Here is a 22,863-nt window from a genome sequence, read left to right as displayed (position 1 = left end):
ACGGATGAGAAGTGTAAAATAGGATCGAGAGGTGCTGTTGACTTTTGTGGGACGTGCGATGTGGTGTTAAGACTACTGTTTCAAAGGGTGTGGCGGAAATACGCGGTTTTAATATTAGCAATGGTCTTATCCCTGACATGGAGTATCAAAAGTCAATTGTATTGACCTGGGTCAACTAGTGGTTTCATTAGAGTTCATTTCTCTGTTATTTTTTATTGCATTTTTTATCCTTTGCAAGGGTTCCATAGGGCTTCAACAAACGATTAATTTGGTAATCAATGAATCTGCACATTATTTTTTTATAATTCATTGAATGGCTGTGAAATGTGGACTTTTTCCCACATAAAAGTTGAGAACGTGTTGATGAAATAAACTTAAATTTAAAATCTTTGCAGGAGGCTCTGTGCTTTAAAAAAGTTACTACAGATGAAATTCTTTTTCTCAAAGCTGTTGAGCACAAGCACAAGTCAGTATGAACAGGCCATTCCTAATTTGAAAGCTAAGACCCTCCAGAGTTCAGCCACTGAGCAGTGACGACTGCTACTGACTTTTGACAGGAGTTGGGATTGAGGAAGTTTATTTCCAGACTGGTTTAAACTAAGGGATCTGGCACCAATAAGAGTGGAGCTCATTCTGCTTTTTGAGAAATGTCTTGAGACACAGATCATATTTATGACATTTACAAAGTCTTTTTTGTAAAACAGAAAAACATTTATCAATTACAGAAATAGTGATAATAACCGATTAGTTTTTTTCAGTCCTACTTCCATATGTTACATTGTAATTTAACTAAATCACATTTCTGAATAGGATAATGGACCACAGACTAGTCCATGATCCAAACCGTTACCGATTTTGTGTACTGTATAAAGGCTCATGCATGCAAAGCCTCGTTTATGTGTTGCCGTGAAGAAAATCAAAGTATGAAAGCAGACCTATGCTCTGCGGAGGAGGTGTAGCGCTGCACAGTTCTTTCATTAGAGCCTAATTTTCACTGAAACGGAGGATTCTCGTTTAATGGAATCCACCTAACACCCAAATTCACCGCAGTGAGCCCCATTTTAATCAAACTGATGGCTACAAGACTGTTAAATATTAAGAAGAGTTCAAATTCTTAGTTTCAGAAAGTTTGCTTGCTTGCACACTATCGTTGCATTTGTTGAGCAGTTAATATGGCGGCCACTACCATTTGTGTGGTACAATGCATATTAGCAATCGACCAAATCTTTTCAGACTGATCTGCTAACCCAGCCATACATATATTGGTTGACTTGATAAGCTTGATTTTAAACTATTGGTAACCATCGAAAGTCTCTATTAAAGGGACACCCTGCACTTATAGCTTAAATAACGACAGAATAAAATAATATGGCGTGTCTTAACTCTTGACAGTCCTTTCTACACTCCCTCTACCCCTCTGGTCGCCTCCACTTGGGTTCTTTAGTGCCTCTCTCTCTCTCTGGCTCCTGCTTTAAACAGCAGCAGTAGCAGCAGACCCTCATTAGCGCTAACGAAAGCACTCCATGCCCGGGCTTGTCAAGTGGCCCCCTGAAAGAGCCACTCAAATTAGCCACATTTCACAAACAATTTCACCCACTCGTTACATGCCCCGGTGTTTATTGGGAGATGAAGGCTTCAAGGTGCGGGGAGCGTAAGCGGCAGTCGCCAGGTTAAGACGGGGCCGACCCTTATTATGAACTGTAATTTACACGCGTGGAGTGGAGGGAGCGCTTCAGACCGAGAGGGGGCCGTCCACACTTTAAATCTACCATTGTGTTGTCGCATTTGGGACTCATTGGTCGCAGAATCTGATCTAAACAATCTTGAACTAAAGTTTTCCATATAGTTAACCTGGCAAAATTCTGAAATTGCTGCACAAATAACTTGAGCGCAATCTGGAATAGCTCCCATTGAAATGTTTGAAAGAGCAGGCACTTGCTACAGTTAAAAACATTGCTCTGTTCTTATTATACGACACTATACAAACCCCTTTTTTTTAGCTCTGCGGTGCCGGCTCCCTCAGTAGTCTGTATTGTTATCCCACTTTTCTCTATAGTGTCCAGTGCTTCCTTAGATAGTATTTGTCCTTGTGTTTAGACAAAAGTCCTATAAAGCCATCTGTTTGCAATATTGCTCAAGTGTTTAGCTCCTTTTATCATAAGCCCCCGCACTACTCTGGAGCCTAAAATACACAGAGTATTGTTTTATAAATATGTACACAGGGATATTTAGGGAGCACCGTGGGTTTTCTTGCGCATCTTATTCAGAATGTCATAACCGGTACACTGTCTGGTTCTTAACAAAACTGATTAAACATGAGTAGAATGATCTAAAAATCCATCCATCCATCCATCCATTTTCTTCCACTTGTCCATTGCCGGGTCATGGGAGAAGCTGTCCGAGCTGCCCAAATCACATGCACCAGCCCCCTATGGCTCCTCCTGCAGGTGGTGGGTCCACAGAAGGACGGCCTCACGATTCTCTGGCCTGTTGGTCTCTCCTAAGGGGCTTCTGAACTGCCCTTTGTCTGACCCATCACCTAGGACCTGTTTGCCATGGGAGACCCTACCAGGGGCACGAAGCCCCCGACAACAGAGCACCAGGATCATTCGGGCGCTCAAACCCCTCCACCACGTTAAGATGGCGGTTCCAGGAGGGGTAAATTCAACATGCCACGTACAAGTCCGACCCTTTGCACCTTTGCTCTGAAGGCGTGCAATATGAATGATAAAACTTTCGGACTGAGGCAGGAAGTACTCACTCGACAAATACTTAATATGTACTTGTTTTTAGAAGAAGTTCTTCTAAAAGCATGGTGACGTTATACTGACAATCCAGACTCCAGCAGGCGTTTTATCACACAGTTCTTTATACAGTACCTGTTCATCAGTTACTATTTGCACTGTGCATCATCATTTTGTGGCACGTTCTTTCAACAAAATTGGAATTCACAGTACTTTTAGGTTTTGTCTGTCAGACTTCTAAAACACAAATCAAACTTTTTTTTCTAGTAATGTGACGGAATTTGACATTTGTGAGGGAAAACGCTGCGCATCTAATTATAAAGCCTTTGTATCAGTTTCATGACCTCTCAGGCGAATGTTTCTGTAAAAATGCCCCGGAAATGTGCCCGTGCAAATTGTGAAAGGTGCCTTTAAAGTCGTTTCTGTGAAGAATTGGGATGCTACAAATATATTAGGAACGTTAGAAATGAGCCACTCTTTTTTTCAGCAAACATATTGACGTCTCTTACTGCTTTTGTTTAGATTCCTTGTATCACATTTTGTCGAGTAAAACTACCCTTAAAATAAGAGCCTTGGATTATTTTCTAAATCTTGAATATCTAATAAACATTCAGCGAAATATTCAAGGCCACAACTCAAATTGAAATATGTACGGCGTCAACCCCTTGCCTCCGTGGATAGACATTTTTTGTGACCCGCTTCGTACAGTTCGCCGCAACCCCTTTCGGCAATGTAAATGTTTAGGTTTAAGTTCCATAACAATTCCATATTAAGCGTCGGCGAGGCTGAGTACGGGAATGGAGTTTCCCTCAGAGTCTCGGGGAATGGAGTGTAAAAGCTGTAGCCGGGGCTGTTAGCGTTAGCCTGTTTGCGCAAAGACACAAAACCGTAAATCACTTTGGGGGAAAGTCGTAGAACGCGGGACGGGGCGAGGGAGCGTGCAGAGCTTTGACGGCCTCTTAAAAGTAAAGAAAAAGAAAGAAGATATGGACTTAGAATTTTTATGCTGTCTGTAGAACAAAAAGTGCCTCAAGGTCTGAAGGCTTCACGCTGCATACATCAAGTACAATGTGTCATAACAAGTAATCCTCCGCCTGGAATGATGAGGTCGCTGGGTTGTCTGACTCAGTGCTGGGATACTCGCTGTTACTGCAGTATTTAAAGCCACATATTAGGTTAACCTCTTAACTCCCGCCTGAACTGAGAGCATTTTCTCCAGTTCAGCTTTACCCAAATCCTGTAGGCCAGTGTAACGCCTCCTTTGAAAGCTAAGATCTACAAAAGTAATCTAAATGGATCTTTTTCCTCACGTCATCAGATTTTTTCCCCATCATTTTTTGGGGTATTCAACTCATTTTTGTAGCTTTTTTGTAAAAAAAATTCTTCATTTTTTTTTTTCATTTTTTGTCACATTTTAGTTAGTTTTTTTTTGTGTCATTTTTCCGTCAATTTTTTGTCACTTTTTGGTCATTTTTGTCATTTTTTGTCAATTTTTTATCACATTTTTGTCAATTTTTTATCACTTTTTGGTCATTTTTGTCATTTTTTGTAAATGTTTAGTCATTTTTCGTCAATTTTTTGTGACATTTTTTGTCAATTTTTTTGACATTTTTGTGACATTTTTGGCACTTTTTCATTATTTTTTGTCATCTTTTCGTCCATTTTTTGTCCATTTTTGGTAATTTTGGTAATTTTTTGTAAATGTGTTGTCACTTTTTGTCACACTTTTGTCATTTTTTGTAAACTTTTTGTGACATTTTTTGTCCATTTTTTGTGACATTTTTGAGACATTTTTGGCACTTTTTACCTGATTTTTTTCTCATCTTTTGTCATTTTTTCGTCATTTTTTTGTCACTTTTTGGTCATTTTTGTAATTTGTTGTTAGTTTTTTATCACATTTTTGTCAATTTTTTGTCACTTTTTGTCACACTTTTGTCATATTTTGTCAATTTTTGTGACATTTTTCGTCAATTTTTCGGCACTTTTGTGTCAAAGTTTTCTCACTTTTTGTCACATTTTCCTCATTGTTTTCGTCTCAGTTTTGTTGTTATTTTCACAACTTTTTTCCGGAAGCGACTGGGGTAAAGCCAAATTGGAGAAAATGTGCTCGGTTCAGGCGGGAGTTAAGGGGTTAATTGTAGTCTTTAACCTTCACCTTTTATTTGTCACATGAAGCTCTTGACACGTTAGTTTTCCACTTTGGAATGCAGAGCCAAATGATTTTCTCAAGTTGCTGTTACTTCAGAATAATACTACTCAGAATCAAAGGTTTTCCACAGAGCATTAAAGCCACACTGCGTAACATTATAGCCAATAAACAAAATTGAAATACGAGCATTTATTACATTACAGATATTTTCATCATTGAAAAATACCTCATGAATGCACAAACAAACATGTGCCCTTGCTGTGAGCGGCTCAGCTCTCCTAAAACATAACTGTAACATCACCGGGAGTGGGTGCGTCTCCAGCTCGTCGCCATGGAGATGTGACTAAAGTCAGTAGAATTTGAGATTTAAACAGGTTAGGTGGATCACCCACTGCAGTAATAGCATTTTCTGTATCAAGCTGGTCATTAGAAGCATGTTTGTTCTCATGGCAACATGTTACGCAGTGTCCCTTTAAGGCTTTACGTGGTAAAGGCCAACTGGTAAATCAATCTTTCTTGGAATACAATGACCATGGAATGTATGAATTTGTATTGTTTGGGTGTTAAAATACTATTAAAAAGTATTGATGTGCTGATACATGTATCCGATGACCCTTCCTGAACGATCTTGGATTGGATGGCTTTTCTCAAACAAAGTCCTTGACCACATTTGAGACGAGTTTGGCGCTTGTATGGGAAAGTGAAAATCCAAAAATGTGTCCCATAAAAAAGGGTCTCTCTCCTTAGATGTTTGCTGTCATATAATTCCACAGTCCGGTCGTGTAATGCCAACGTTCGTAAATCAGCAGAACCGTAAAGAGTCCCATACCTTCGCTCCAAACGGCACCGTGGGGTCCGAGCGCCTCCTGCTTTAATTGAAATGATTGATCACGTACCTCCGCACCTCCAGGCTGTTCCATCGCCGGCTCCTTGGCCCCCTTTTGGCTCCCCCACGCTCTCGCCTCTTGGGGGCCCGAACCCTGTTAACTGTCCGTGAATATACGACAGTCTTACCTGAACCCCTGCCTTTCTCCTGTCTGCCTCCGCATTCGGGGGGGCCCCCTCAAGTTCAGCAGTGACACGTCTTTATGCATGGGAGCGAGTGTTCAAAGAGTACTTAGAATCTCCATGAGGCAGAAAGGGAAATGGCCAGGGAAAAGATGATTTATGGACTTTTGGGGAGAGACGAAGGGTTGGAAATACTTGTTGCACTCCATTCTACGTGACCCTTTGCTAAAGCTCTCCGGGCGCGGTGTTAGCAGACACTTTAGGGTTGGACGCATGTGAGAGAGCGCGTTAAGGCGGTACATCAGACAGCTGAAGGCCGGCTGCCGAACTTGTGTTGTGGGACTTGTTTTTAACGGTAGACATCTCAAAATGCTAGAAGCCAAACTTTGATTTACAGTTTATAAAATGAAGTAGGTCGTAAATTTTGTCAGAAAATGGTTCTGCTCTTGGCCCGTAGATCGTAAAACTAACCTAAGGCGACTGGGAAAGGTACAAGCGGCTCAGTGGTTGGAGCATTCGTCCGTGGTTCCAAAGGTCATTGTTTTGAGTGTGGTTGTTGTGTTCATGGAAAAGTCTGTGTTTGCTTGTTTGTCCTCTCAGACCACCATCAACCACACGACAGTCAGAGACGCCGCCCCGCATATGTCCGTCTACGCCAGGGGTAGGCAAGTTTTCTTGGCGGAGGGCTGATTTTCTTTATTGTAAATAGATCGAGGGCCGAAGCCGCTGACTATTAGCCCAAAGTAAAGCATGACACTGGAAAAGTTACCATCTTAAATTAGATAAATGACTTAAAATTGCTTGAATTAAAGTTGTTCTATGTTGAATTTGAGTCGGTTTGAACTAATCCAATATACAAATGCTATAGCGCCATGAAACAAGAATAAAACCCACTTGAAATCAGACAAATAATTGTTTTTCACTTGAAATGACACAAAATTATCTGAATAGGTTGCGTTCACGTGACATCACAACATTCTAAAGAGCCCACAGTTTAACATTGAGGTGGAGGTCAACTGACGGTAACTATGGTAACTGTGGTAACTGACAAAATGCATATTTTTATGTCTTTGTTTTTTGGCTCATACCTCAGTCATTACTGGTGGAATCCACATGAAACAAAAACTGTCACAAAGTTCATTATCTCCTCTCTCAGCCCATATGAACTAATGTCCAATTATTTTCTCAGAAAAACATCCAAAAGTGGTGACAATATGTGAAAACACGACCGTGATGTTGTCCAATAGAAAGGACTTTCAGACAAAAAAATAATATGTCAGGTTTGTGAATCCGATCACAATCAAACACTGATGAGGAAAAACATTTGTCAATTTTCGTTTTGGAGATTTCTTACAAAAACTGCATTTCTCCCATAGAGTTGTATTGGCCCCACCCTCCATCTGACATTATAACATCATCACATTCGAAATCGTGAACGTCACCTATAAAGAGAATAACTACTACTAGAGGTTTTATCTCCTTCAAGACCAGACCAAATCTACTCAAACCGTAGATTTAATCTGTTAATTCAAGTAGATTTATGCCATTTCTTCCTTAAAACGATTATTATTTTCCAGTGCACTTCCTTCAAATTCCAGTGTTGTACATAATATATGACCTAACTGGGTCCATTGATAGTATTTCTACCTTTCTTTCTCCCATTTAACTCTAACAATGTTCAAAGCACTGTCTAATTTGGGTAATCATGTTTCTCAAACTCATCTTGGGGGCCAGAGGTGCTGTGCTTGTGGGCCGGATTTGGCCCCCGGGCCTGACGTTGCCTACCCCTGGTCTACGCTGTCGTTAACTGATCTGAATAGATTTGCAGACAATTAAACTTCACGTGGCCAGAATACTGTTCGAACATTTCACGCATGCGCTGTAGTTGCCGTAGCGGTCATGCTTCGATCTGTGTTGAGATTTGTATCATCGAATGTTGGGAATGAGTTTGGACACGTTAACACTCTAAACCAGGGGTCGGCAACGTCAGGCCCGGGGGCCAAATCCGGCCCTCCAGCACAGGACCTCTGACTCTCAAGATGAGTTTGAGAAACATGATTACCCAAATTAGACAGTGCTTTTAACATTATTAGAGTTAAATGGGAGAAAGAAAGGTAGAAATACTGTCAATGCACCCAGTTAGGTCATATATTATGTACAACACTGGCATTTGAAAGAAGTGCACTGGAAAAAGAATAATCGTTTTAAGGAAGAAATGGCATAAATCTACTTGAATTAACAGATTAAATCTAAGGTTTGAGTAGATTTGGTCTGGTCTTGGAGGAGATAAAACCTCTAGTAGTAGTTATTCTCTTAATTCAGATAATTTTGTGTCATTTCAAGTGAAAAACAATTATTTGTCTGATTTCAAGTGGGTTTTATTCTTGTCCCATTGGCGCTATAGCATTTGTATCTTGGATTAGTTCAAACCGACTCAAATTCAAAATAAAATAACTTTAATTCAAACAATTTTAAGTCATTTATCGGATTTAAGATCGTCATAACAGTGTTGTTCTTTACTTTGGGCTAATAATCAGCGGCTTCGGCCCTCGGTCTATTTACAATAAAGAAAATCGGCCCCTCTGCCAAGAAAACATGCCTACCCCTGCTCTAAACCTCTAAACTCCTTCTTTCATTGTTTTAAACTTAAAGAAATCAGATATACAAATCATATATTCTGCAAACAGAGGACATACGAATATAAGATTGGTGCCCTTTCAGAATTGGGTAATGGTAAATCCCCAGGACGGCTACGATTACACACAGAGCTTTGTAAGCTTTTTCAGACTTTATGAACTGCTTTGGACACCTAAGCTCCTCCAACCAAGCTGATACTTGGTCTGCTTGATTTGAAATGCAGTGATGTAAAGCACTAGCTGAGGCTTCGAGGCGCTATTTGCAAATCAGACGCTCAAATGAAGTAAACTCCAAGTTAAGTCTTTGAAGGAAACAGCTGGCAAGCGAAGTTCAAACATGTGAGACAGTTCCAGTTGTGTTGCGGGACTTGTTTTCGCGGTAGATCTCGCACATATCATCTACGAACAAAGTGTTAGAAGTATCATTGTAATTTACGACTTTATGAAATGAACTCGATCATAAATTACCTTCCAAATGTTTCCGTTCCTGCCTCCAGTAGATCGTAAAACCTGAGAAGTTGATTAACAACAAGAAGAAAAGTGGGCATTTCTATGCGAGAGTCACACTAATGTCTTGCCAAAGGATACAAAGACAGCCGTACCAGTTTTACTCCTGTTTTCAAGCCGTGAAAGTCGGAGGTGGTCGAGCTTAAACCGTTTCTCTTAAACTCGTTTCTAGCTCTAACCATACATGCCACTGACCCCGATTGTTCACTTGAATTACATGCAAGTGTTAGGTATGTGTAAAACTTTATCAGACGCCCAAGTGAAGCGCGGTTGGTCTAATATTTGATTGGGGGTACTTGAGAACCACTATGCAAGTAAAAAGTATTTGGTGGAACTGTTGGAGCGTGAAAGTCTTTCTCGCATTGATCCAATCCGACAAATCACATGAAGCTTTTGTCACTTTCAGATAGGGCTGTGCAATTAATCGAAATTCGATTACGATTTCGATTACAACAGTAAACGATTACAAAATTAGCATAATCGCAAAAAATCGATTATAATTTTTTTATTTTTTTTTCAAATTTTTTTTTTCACATTTTTTCCCCCGAATTTTTAATTTTTGTCACTTTTTTGCTGGATTTTTGTCTTTTTTCTGCTGGATTTTTGTCACTTTTTTGATGGATTTTTGTAATTTTTTTGATGGAATTTTGTCACTTTTTTGATGGATTTTTGTATTTTTTTTGCTGGATTTTTGTATTTTTTTTGCTGGATTTTAGTATTTTTTTTGCTGGATTTTTGTCTTTTTTAATGGATTTTTGTATTTTTTTTTAATGGATTTTTGTATTTTTTTTGCTGGATTTTTGTCACTTTTTTGCTGGATTTTTGTAATTTTTTTGCTGGATTTTTGTCATTTTTTTGCTGGATTTTTGTATTTTTTTGCTGGATTTTTGCATTTTTTTTGCTGGATTTTTGTATTTTTTTTGCTGGATTTTTGTCTTTTTTTGCTGGATTTTTGTATTTTTTTTTAATGGATTTTTGTCTTTTTTTTGCTGGATTTTTTTCACTTTTGCTGGATTTTTGTCACTTTTTTGATGGATTTTTGTCACTTTTTTGATGGATTTTTTAAAGGCAACAAATAATCGTTTGAATAATCGTGATTTCAATTATGACAAAAATAATCGTGATTATTATTTTTTCAATAATCGAGCAGCCCTACTTTCAGATGGATTTACAGTAGAAAGTAAGAGTTTTGTTGACATTTCCCAAGTAGAAGTAAAAAGTGATGTGTAGTTTGGACCAATAGGCGCATGCTCTACCAGCATTATACGGGACGTTTAACCAACTACATAACAGGAACAAGGCGGGACAGTCGAGATGTACTGCGCTTTGATCTCTCCCCAGGAAACTCTCTTTTGAATGTGTCCGAACGGGGCGGCCTGAGATTAGCATCTGCGGCGGGGCGATACAAACGGCATCGCTTACAATGGGAGGGCTAGAACAATCCGCCGCCGCAAAACAAGCTCCGAAGCCAGGCGTCCGGGAGTTGTCATCGCAGCAGGCGGAGGTCAACGCGTCTGCGGTCACAACATACGCGCTCCAGGAAGTGTTCGCGCTCCTCGCTTTATTTGTGTATGATTATGGGGAATTCTCAAAGTTCAAATTGTTATGATGCTTTTTATTCTTTAAAAAAAATGGTCTCATGCTTCCACAGAGGCCGAACCTTTGTGTATCATGAGAAATGGCCTACAACTACAGCAACTCCAGGTCAGAACGGTTAGTTACATCCAGGTGGTGAATCTTTTTGGGTCAGGCAGTATAGCACTGTAGGATTTTGATACGTACCTGGGAAAAAAAAATTGTGTTTTGTAATTTTCGTGGTGCGACGTCCAAACCTGGCATACTATTCCAACAACTGCCCATTCTAAACTCTTTGACTAAAAATGTATGTCAAACATGCATAATCTGACATGACTGTGTTTGTGATAAGGACGGGTGTTGCTTTTACTTGTGCCTGTGAATGTCACAACTTTTCAAAGCTTGGGAACATTCATTTGTCTCATTCAAGTGTTTCAGAAAGACTGCTGGGATTGCTGATTCATGTCCTTGTTAGACGCTCATGCTGGGGTATGAGACTGTTTTCATGATAGTGTAGTAGGGCTGCAACTAACGATTATTTTGGTAATCAATCAATCTACCGATTATTTTTTACGATTAATCGATTAATCGCTTGGCTGTGAAAGGTGCATGGAAATTGTTTTTCTGCATTTTTTTTTAATCACATCAGCTAAAGTGGCACCGCTTGAGGACATGTTGATGGAGTAAACTAAAAGTAGACGTTTGTAGGAGGCTCTTTGTTCTAGTTCTGCTTTCTGATTGGACGAGACAAAGCCAGATATTAATGACATTTATAATGTACAAAACACTACAGACCCTAACTTTAAAAACAAAGTAGGTTTTCATCCAAAATACATAATTGTCATGTCTTTTTTGCTCTATTTTAGTCTGTGTTTGCTAGAAAACAATTAATCGATTTCTGAAATAGTTGACAACTTTTTTAGTAATCGATTAGTTGTCGATTAATCGATTAGTTGTTTCAGCCCTATAGTGTAGTACTATTTTTGATGAATTGTATAGTGCCGGTAATGACTGACCACAGCCTTCATGGGGACTAAAGATGGAAATTAGCCTTGCCTATATATATATATATGCTATGCAGGTTCTTGTGACTTTTGCATTGTCCCTTAAATAAAATTTCAATCAGCACTACTATGATTGAGATTGGAATGGATCTGCAGCTGTACACAGTTGGAATACTTATATCACTTTATAATATACATCAAATTAATTAAACCTTTTTTGACTATCAGACGTTATGAGAGTCATCAATGTAGTTTTAAAAAAATCTTTCCAAAGTTGTTTGTGATGGACATCAAGACTGAATCTGTTGGAGAAACTTGTGGTTGAGGCGACGGTGGTGCAGAGTGGAGTGGGGAGTCTTATGACCATAGAGTGTGCGGTTCAAATCCCACAGACGCACACTGGCATTGTGTCCTTTGGCAAGACACTTCCCCCACCTTGCCTTCAGTGACTGACACTGGTAAATGACAGTGTGAATGAGTGACTGATTCCTTTGGGTCTAATGAAGGTAGAATATAAATGTGACCATTTAAATGAAGAGGAGAATGTTTAGTTTCACATAGAGACTGGAGAGTCAGAGTGCAGTTCTGCAGCTGAACAGTGGAGGTTCAGAGGAGGACACAGCAGGGCACGGGTGTCCATTATGGGCGAGGACCTCGTGGGGCTATTTAGAAGACGTGTTACATGTGAGCCCTCAGTGTGGACTCAGCACATCCCACACATGTCACACAGGTGGAAACACAGGTGTGACTTTATATTCACTTAGACATTTTCTGACAAATCATCAAACCATTATTAACGATATGAGAATGATTGATACAGTATATGTCAGATTTATCTATAAGATAAAGTGTACATTATATGAAATACATATGTTCAGCTCAGGTCGCAGGGTGCAGCGACACAAAGAACATATTGAATATCTAAAAGTTTCTTTAGTCCAGTTCCCATTAGTAATCATTAATCTGATTTTACCCAATAGCTCATGTGTTATTTTCTTTAACCTGCAGATTCGGCCCCGGCCTGGTCATCTACTGGTACGGCTTCATCTCCGAACTCGACTGTCAACGCGACCGCGGCATCCTGCTCAAAGACTCCTTCCCCGCAGACATCGTCACCCTGTACCAGGCAGGTCAAGCTCACACCCCCTCCTCCTCCTCCGCCACCGCCGCCCGGTGAAGAGGTGAACTGAGGTACAGCCAAAGTCCTGAGTGAGAGATGAGCGGTGTAGAATGAATGGGAGGAAGGACAGAGGAACACTTAACCCGGCCCCGCGCTGGGCTGGACGCGCAAATCCGGAAGCAATTTGGCTTTCCTGGCGAGAGACACGGAGAGAGGGGATGAACTCAGAGTGAACCGGGCTCTCCGACTGACCCCTGAGCTCCGGATCGTACAGGGATGGGAATGCAGCATGGAATTTATCAAATCAGCAAAGATGAATGGAAATATTCACTTTTTTCCCCCTACTTTTGACAGTTGCTCATTTTTCTGACCAGTTTGCTCTAACATTTAATATTAGATTGTTCTGCAAAGGCATTTCCACTTAAGTAGCACCAACAGGGCCTAAAGTTTCCAGTATCACGCTGTTTTTCAATAACTTCCAATGAATACCTCCTCTATTCATTGCCTGATCAATTGCATGTTGAACACAAAAATACAGGGCAAAATAGTATTTTTACACATTTATTTTCACTAACTAGCTAAATAGGATCCAAAATCCCCTCTCAGCAAATAATTCATTTAAATCTGGCTATTTTTTAGATTTGGTTGCAGAAAGTAATTTGATGCATATTATGTTTAATTTTTATGTGAAAATAACAAAAACAATGCAATAGGGATGCACCGATACCGATACCAGTATCGGGAATCGGGCCGATACCACATGCTTGTACTCATACTCGTTCTCATTCATGAGGTCCTGATACCAGAAACCGATACCTTTTGACGTGCGGCCAGCGCACCTACAAGGCGCAGCTACGAGGCGCAGCTCTCAGCTGAGGAGAGAAGAAGCAACAAACTGGAGAATTGTTTAGTGGAAACACAATAATCCACATAGAGCTGACTTTATTACAGACTGCACTCTCTAAACCAGAGTCTGAGCTGGATTTAACCAGAGCTAAATGTTGTTAGTGCTGCAGCGTCTGCAGTGTTTACAACATACAGGCTAACGTTGCTAACTCGCAGCTAACAGTTTTGGCCATTCTGACGCCGTTTTATGCCCAGCGGTTTATTCATCCGAAAAACTGACCCAGCGACTAAAAAGTCCTCAGAAAATCCAACTAAATTCATACAGCATGTTTATATTGAGCGATAATGAGCTGCAGCAGAAGAATGAAAACGCTGTAGCTACTCGCTAAGTTACTACAAACACACGAGAAAATCTACAGGAGCTGAAGTAAAGACGAAAAGAGACCATTTAAGTAACATCTCAATACTATTGTTAAATAAAATACATAAATGAATAAAGCACAGGCACTGGGAGCTTTTTGACATGGGCTTTTCTGTCTGTGATGGACAGTGCAATAAAAATTAAAAATTATATTGAATGAAAATGAAATAAATAAATAAATGGCATCAGCACAATTCTAATATAACTGCTCTTAAATGTGTCGCCTACTTCACTTAAGGAAATGTACATGAGTAAATTTACTAATTACAAACCAATCTGCTGTGAAAAAAGTAAGAATGTTGAAGAAAATGCCTTGTACTCGTATCGGTATTCGGTATCGGCAAGTACTTAAATCCAAGTACTCGTACTTGTATCGGTTTTAGAAAAAGTGGTATCGGTGCATCCCTACAATGCAATACATTTTTCCCCTCATAATTATGAGAATAATCTACACCAAACATTTAGGATGCACCGATATCGACTCGATATCAACTATTTGTACTGATTACTGTGGTCCCGATACCACTTGACATCCGGGCACGGGGCGCTCCTGCCAGCTGAGCAGAGTAACGAACTGGAGAATTCTTACATGTGGAAATACAATATTCCACATAGAGCTGACTTTATTACAGACTACACCCCCGAAGTCAGAGCCTTTGCTGGATTTATCCAGAGCTAAATGTTGTCTTCACTGTACAACAGCGCTGGGTCGATGTTTACAAGACGAGGAGGCTAATGTTGTTAGACATTCATGCTTAGAGACTTAATGCATCTGTAAAACAAATCTAGCAACTATGGATTGTTGATTGTTGTATAGTAAAGCTGATGCAGAAAGAGGCCAATCTAGTTGATGGTAGTAGTAAGTAACCATCTAAATATTATTCAAAGAATAAAATTGAAGCATTGAGTAACTTTTGGACATGGGTGTACACTGTGGACTTAACCATTTCGTAAAGTATTCCATCTGTCAGTCTGTATCCTACGTGTTTTTGAAGGAAAAGCCTTGTACCTGTATCAGTACTTCGTATCGGTGAGTATTCAGACGTGTCACCTCACACCGGAGACTTTGAAATGTTCCAACAGAGACTTCCCGCCCAAAACCTGCCTGTCTGTGATGAACAGCCATGAGAAGAAGCCAAAATCCACCACGTCCTCCATTGTTGCCCTACGTCTGCGTCACTGCTCGCGTGTTTGTGCTTCCATCATTTCAATGAAGTTTGTAATCTTTCACTGTTCTTTAAGTTTGATATCCGATATACTGCATATTGTTTCTCTGTTCTCGTTTCTCAGCCAAATAAATCATGAACATTGAAGACATCTTAACTTTGGCTGTTGTTTGTTGTTGTTTCGTTGTTCTCTGATTGCATAGCTGTGTAGGATGCAAACTGCCAAATGAAATCAATCAAGCAGTTGCCTCTGAACTCACTGGTCTCACGGCAGGAGAGACTTCACATTAACCCCTGGGCCACAGAAGCACACACCGACTGCCATGACTTATTTTCACTTGATTATATAGATGTTCACATTCATTATGTTCCTGGTCCAACGTTCCCAGTGCACTGAAATGAGCCTTCCAAACAGCATCGTACCACTTGTTGGGGTCAGCGTGTGGCCCCTGGACGGCCCCACGGTGAGTACTCGAGGGCCAGAACAGGACAGGACGCTCCCTTATCAGTCCTGGGACCCTGGCCTGTGTCGCCCCTCCCTTCTGTCGCTGAGGTTAGATAAGGACTGCAGGGTGGACAGGGTCATCATGTTTCACTCAATGCTTTTTGTATTACAGAACCCGGCATATTGTCAATGGACGATGCTCACTAGTAGGTAAAGCCTCAGTATGCCCTGGGATGGAGCTAAAATCATTGGAACTGCCAACAATAAGCACCATGTCCTCAAGACTGTGACTGTTAATTGCAGTTTCTCACCTGGGAAACTGTACTAAAGAGTTGCAAGGTATTTTACATTTCTGACATTGAATTTGATAAAATCTTATATTTTTGTGACATTAAGTCAAATATCAAAATACAGTATTCAAACTTAACATTTTACAGAAGAGGGTCCACAGTTGTTTGTTGAGGGATTTTGGGGATTGTGGCCTGGACAATTTGGGAACCCCTGATCTAACAAAGGGACTCCGAGCGCTGCACCCAAATTTAGTCCAACCTAAATGAGTCTATAAGCCAGTATGTAGCAGTAAACAAGATAAATAACTGTCATGAAAATGTCTAAATGTTTTTCGTAGACTAAGAAAAATAAAAAAGATGTAAAGAATGGACTAAAAACATGCCCTTTGTCACCGGTTCTGTACATCACTATTATGGACAGAACTTCCAGTTGCAGCCAGGGGCCGGAGGGTGTCCGGTTTGGGAGCCTCAGGATCTCATCTCTGCTGTTTTCAGATGATGTTGTCCTGTTGGCTTCATCAAATCAGGACCTTCAGCTGCTCTGGGGCAGTTTGCAGCTGAGTGTGAAGCGGCCGGGATGAGGATCAGCACCTCCAAATCCGAGGCCATGGTTTTCCACCGGAAAAAGGTGGCGTCCCCTCTTCCGGTTGGTGGAGAGTTCTTGCCTCGAGCGGAGGAGTCTTGTTCACAATGGAGCGTGAGATCGATAGATCGGTGCGGCGTCAGCAGTGATGCGGTCGCTGTATCGGACTGTTGTGCTGAAGAGGGAGCGGAGTCGGACAAAGCTCTCGATTTACTGGTCGATCTACGTTCCTACCCTCACCTATGGTCATCAGATCTGGGTAATGACCGAAAGGACAGTATTCCAGATACAAGTGGCTGAAATGAGTTCCCTTCGCAGGGTGGCTGGGTGCACCCTTAGAGACAGGGTGACGAGCTCAGTCACCCAGAGTAGAGCCGCTGCTCATTCATGTTGGGAGGAGCAGCTGAGGTGGCTCGGGCTTCTGGTTTGGATGGCCCCTGGGAAGACCCAGAAGACACTTGAGGGACTATGTCTCTATGCTGGCCAGGGAGCACCTCTGGTTCCCCTCAGAAAAGCTGGAGGAAGTGTGCATGGATAGCGAGGTCTGGCTATCTCTGCTCAGACTGCTGCCTCTGTGACACACCCTCGGATAAAGCAGAAGAAAATGGATGTATGTGCTTCGTCCATGTGGGAGAAGAAACATTAAGCAGGATGAAAGTTCTCCCTATAGGGACTAAGAACTACAGCTCAACCTTAATGCACAGGAAACCCTCCCGGACAAAATGTAAAACTCCACGTTGGGGTCACAGGTTCACTCCACCACTGCGCAGCAGGAGAAAGACCGTGTATCCTCCTGTAAGCGTTAGCCTGCTCATGCTAGTCCCTCCGTTATCTTCCGCTGGTATGTCGGGTCAAATGCCTCTGAAGTGTTGCCTGATTTGTTACCCTTCTCTGCCCCTCGGCCCCGCTCCTTGATCTTTCCGCAGGTTCACCGGGCGGCCGTGGCTTCCTCTCGTAACCCCGGCCCATTCCAGCGCACTCCCCAAACAGCTGTCCCCATGTGGTCTGTAAACGCTGACCGTTCCCCTCCTGAACGCCGTTTACGACTGCACACGCTTTATGACATAGTTCACTGTAAAGGAGTGAGAGAGGACCGAATACACGCACTCGGTTTCATGTCGGGGTCACGTTTTCTCCCTTTACATCTTGGTTTTAATATCAAAGTAACAGAATAGACCACACTTACCCTTTGCAATATTTGTTTTAGAACGTTTTGTCAACTCGCGATTTGGGTTTTGTGTGAAATTACTCACACTTGAACTTGAATCCCCCTGACAAGACGCCGTAATCCAAATATGGTCATTGTCTTTGTGGAAGACGCCAGCTTCCAAAGTACATTACAACATTAGGCTTTCTTTACACTCAACATCTCCACATTGTTGGCTTTTACAGACTCCGAACTTTGCAGCATTGTACTTAACAAGATTTTGAAGCCTGATTTTCTGAGCTTTGAACCCCAAAAACCTCTGCAAAAGTGAGAAGCAATGGTTCAAAAGTACAACGTCCAGCGATGAAGTTGGAGAGTTCCAGGGAGACAGATTTTGAGTGGTTTACAACAGTCTCAACCTGGGTTTCCTTAAGCCGCATGGACATGTAGGCCTACAATTTGTGGACTCACCAAAGCCAAGAACCTCTGTAGTCCAGTCACTGAGCCTTAACTCTTACCTAGAGGACGCTCGAGCACTAATGAGGACTTGATTTGGGACAAGTTTCTATCTGCTTATCCTTTATTTACATAGGTTGGTCCGCAGAGACACCCGTTTCAAACACATCTGCTACAAACGGTTTCAAAAATTACAGCTACAAAAGGTTTGGGGTTTTGGAAGGCGAGAGTCTGACGCAGTAAACAAAGGCCTGGACCTCATTCTGCTGTACAAATGTAAAAAATATATAGTTTACTCTAGAGTTTTAAATAGAAGCTGGAGGGGGGGGTGAAAGAGCCAGATCAGTTCCTGAGCCCTTCCTGCCATTGTTGTCTAATATGGCTGACAGACCAAAGAGAAGCCGGGTCAGCTCCTATAAATTAGCCCGAGCGCACAATGTAAACTAAATATGCCGCGCTTCAAAGGCAACAGGCCCGGGCCGCGTTTCAATGGTGTAAATTTAGAAAACTCCAGACTTTTGATGGTTTTTCAGAGCGGGAGATGGGGAGACGTGTGTTCGGCTGAACTTGTCACTGTTCTTGTCAAAACAATAAAACGCTGAAGAAAATGGAAATGTAAAGGACGCTATAGATGTGGGAGTGACGACACACCTCTAAATATATCGCCTTATTTATCGGGCTTTGAACCCATCCAAAAATCCCCCCCTTGCAGTGAATTCTTCCCCGTATTTATCTACAATTTCAAATTCAGATCTCTAAATGCATGAATGTTTTCGCTGTTTTCGCCTTTTTCATTTTCATCCAAACTCTCTGCGAACGAGCTAGCATCCTTATTTATCTCCGTCTCCCTTGTCCGCTCCTATTCCCCACTACCCCCGACCTTTCCTGCCAAACGGCGAGCTCCGTGCGGGCCTTTCCGAGCGGCGCCGTACGCTGTTTGGAAAGGTCTCGGTTTGCTTGTGTTTGAGTCCACGGCGGGAGGTCGTGGATTCGGCAAAAGGTCAGACCCCCCGCACGCACCTCCACAACCGCTCACCATCCCACCCCGCCATTCCCTTTTGGGGGATTTGGAGGTGGACGCCGTGACACATCCGGGGGTGTAGGGGGTGCTGTGGAGGGCCGAGGAAGGACTTTGGAAACCTGCATCGCTTCAATCCCAGACACCTTGGTTTCTACTCTTAAGGGGAGACAGGCAAAACATTTTTTTTTCAGTTTTCAGGTTTTGGGCCAAATTGGTCTCTGAACATACAAGCTTTCACCCGGAAACAAAAAATATCCCTAATCTTCACAATAATTTGTTTAAATATTGCGCTGATTCAATGTTCCCCCATAGACTTATATGGGAGAATGCAATTTCAAGGGCCTTTTTCTCAAAACACATTTTTCTGTCATTGTGGCGACACCATGTCCACGTCAGTCGGACCTAAAGACTTCAAATTTTCCAGCCTTGGACTGAACAATATTTGGAAGATTTTTTCAGAGGTATTTTTTATTATCTAATCCCTTAAGCCCCATTTATTGAGTTTTGAATGTCAAAAAATGAGGTTGAAAATTAAATTTTTACAAATTTTTCCACTAAAAAACAGCTTATTTTAAAACTAAACAAGAAATCCAAAATCCCCTCTGAAAAAGTCTTGGTAACTCATTCATCAATAAAATGAAACCATAAATTTGAATGTAGCTCTATCCATTATTTAGATTTCGTTGCCGAAAAGATGGGAAATTTGGGGCATTTTTAGGCATAAAACACCTTGTTCTTATATGAAAAGATAAAATGACAGAAAACTTGCAATGTATTTCTTTCTCACATTTATGCCAGTGATCGACAGCAAAAGTTTCAAATTGATATCTGTACTTTTTTTTTTTCAATTCACCTGCAATGTCTCGCCTTAAACGACATAAACAACATGGATCTGGGAAAGTCGAGTGCAGTCGCTGGACGAGGATCGCTCCACACTTGGATAGGGGCGACTCCGGAGGGTTGGCTACATTATGGAAATGAATGGGGACTTTACACGTGTCAAAAAGGTAATTAGGGAAATCTTATGTCATTTTTTTTTACAAATCGGTGAAGAAACAAATCAATTTTCGGCATAGAAGAACCTTCAAAATGGCGTCTTTTTCAGTGTGAAACCTGCAGGTGCCATGGGTTAACGTTTGGTCAGGAGCTCCCATAGCTGGAGCAATGGCCTCCATGATAAAATCCCTCCACATGTGAATTTACTTGATGTTGAGGTCACTTCTCTCCCACAGCGCCCCACTGACTGACCACACCTGTCGCCAGCATAACCCTGTGTGGGCGGAGCTACCGTCCTGTCCTGTCTCCACGGCGACCCACTGCTGCCGCGGCTATTACGGGACGAGCCATCGCACCGCAGGCTTTTGATCGGAGCCGACTGCAAAGCCTTGGACCGCTGCCTGTCCATGAGTGTCCTCCATTTGTCAAACACGGCCTTTTGATCGACCAAAATACAGCCGGGAAACTCTCGAAGGAGCGAACATGTTGCTATTGGCAACGCTACACTGTTTTGGATCTTACAGATTTTGTTCTTTTGCCTGTAGTGAGATTTGTCCTCTTCATTTGACCCGTCAGGAGCAGAGCGCGATGCATGATGGCCAGAGCCCCCAGCTGGGGCTATTTGTCCATTGTGCATGTTTTGGGTTTGGGTTGGAATTAGGGATGTCCCGATCCGATCACGTGATCGGAAATCGAGCCCGATCACGTGGTTACAGACTCGATCGAAACACCTCCCGATCAGGACTCGGATATTTATGCGTGTCCATTCTCGTTACTTTTGATCAGATTTCGAGCTACCGCGAACCACTTTCTTTTACATTGCAGTGCATAAAATATGTATTGCCCAAGTTTTGTTTTCATTGCCAATCAACAAACACATTTAATAAAGAATGGGATTTTAGATCACCCTCTCTGTGTAAAACTATATTACACTGTAAAGACTAATAGGCTTGCTTACATGAGAAAAAAAAAAGTAGAGTTACTCCTAAACCATGAATGAAAACAAGTTGAATAATATTTTTTTTTTTTCTTAATTTTAAAAATAATGTATTAGGTATCGGATCGGGACTCGGTATCGGGCAATTCTCAAAATCAAATGACTTGGACTCGGACTCGGGGGCAAAAAAACCTGATCGGGACATCCCTAGTTGGAATATACTGGAATCCTAATGAATAATGCAATGTGAGTCACTGCGGGTGGTTCCTGCTACACGTGGATAAAAAACATGTCAAGATTTGTGAACATGTGTGGGAAACAACAAACCTTCAAAAAAAAAGAAGTGACTTTTCTCTTTGTCATTGACATTAAAACTAAAATGTGCATATGACACATTTGACACCATTTTTGCTTAAACATAGTTAACACAATTATATTTTAGATTTTGCTAAAATTTTGACCCAGTTTTCTTTAGTTTGACATTTTTGTGATATTTATTGTTTCACTTGGACACGGACAGGATGTGACAAATACTGCGTTCATGTGAAGCAGGAGCTCGTTTTCCCAAGTGACTTCATAAACCCGGAAGACACAACGCATTGAGTTACCTTGTGTACGAAATGTGCAGTATAAATAAAGTTGCCTTGCCTTCCATTCAGTTAACTCCGCCCCCTCTCTCCGAGCTAATCCACCCATGCAACATTAGCAGTAAAAGAAATATAAATATCACAGCAATAAGTGAAGTTGCTTCAGGATGCAGTTATAAGGAGTCGACATCTGCAACACAGCTTCATAAATGGCTAACACACACGCTAACACACACGCTAACACACACGCTAACACACACGCTAGCACACACGCTAGCACACACGCTAACACACAAGCTAACACACAAGCTAACACACACGCTAACACACAAGCTAACACATAAGCTAACACACACGCTAACACACAAGCTAACACACACGCTAACACACAAGCTAACACACACGCTAACACACACGCTAACACACACGCTAACACACACGTTAACACACAAGCTAACACACACGCTAACACACACGCTAACACACACGTTAACACACAAGCTAACACACACGCTAACACACAAGCTAACACACACGCTAACACACACGCTAACCGAAGATTCACCAAACATCCATCAGAGACAGTCACACAAAAACACTGTTTTGGTGAAAGTCGCTGAATCCCGGAAAGAAATTCCAGCTTCTGGCGAGTGTCCTCTTCTTTAGGAAAGCTGAGTAAAGTCCTGCACCTCTCGCAGCCAAACACGCTTTTCTCTGTGATATTATCGTTAGGTAAGAAAAAAGAAACTCTGTCCAGAGTAGGTTAGAAAGAGCTCCTTCTTCACAACTTTCAGTGCAAACATGACGTCTGTTCAGACGCTCAGGGGTGCGTTTGTTTTCTCCGCACGGGCAGCACGGCCTCAGGCACTTCCTTTTTTTATTTTCCTTTATTTCTCTCTTACAACAGAAATAATGAAAAAGTGGTTTTATAAATTAAAATCAGGCCATAACACATTACATTACAGACGTCGGGCTCTTCCTGTACCTTGTGAGTTTTAGATTTGAGTTTTTTTGCTCGCAGTGATTTCGGGCATTTCACTCGCAATTTTGTTACTACGAGGATGACGACACCTCACACAAAGGGAGAAAATGGGTGAAAAATCTCGACCTTGACCACTGTGTGAAAAGTCACTGTTTTCATCTGTCTCGCCTCAAGAATCACAGGCCCAGGCCCCCCCCCTGAGCCCAGGAAACTAAAGTGGGCGTCGCGACACTGATGGCTGTT

General features: G+C 41.7%; 1 protein-coding gene across 2 annotated transcripts in view; it reads left to right on the top strand.

Annotated features, from left to right (window-relative positions):
• cdin1 (CDAN1 interacting nuclease 1) overlaps positions 1–20,711 on the top strand; it is a 167,966-nt gene extending 147,255 nt beyond the window's left edge. Inside the window, exons 12-13 of one of the 2 annotated variants that reach the window (XM_079573228.1) lie at positions 12,632–12,814; positions 20,351–20,711. In XM_079573228.1, coding sequence (XP_079429354.1) covers positions 12,632–12,800 — 169 coding nt within the window. In that variant the 3' untranslated portion in view covers positions 12,801–12,814; positions 20,351–20,711. Of the gene's footprint in view, positions 1–12,631; positions 13,075–20,350 lie in introns of those variants that run through there. The other variant, XM_079573227.1, reaches the window with a different exon arrangement.
• Positions 20,712–22,863: the final 2,152 nt, after the last annotated feature.

This window comes from Gobius niger, assembly GCF_951799975.1.
Source record: "Gobius niger genome assembly, chromosome: 16".
Taxonomy (NCBI): Eukaryota; Metazoa; Chordata; class Actinopteri; order Gobiiformes; family Gobiidae; genus Gobius; species Gobius niger.
Note: the sequence above shows the minus strand (reverse complement) of the source record. Positions and strands in the feature narration are given on the sequence as shown.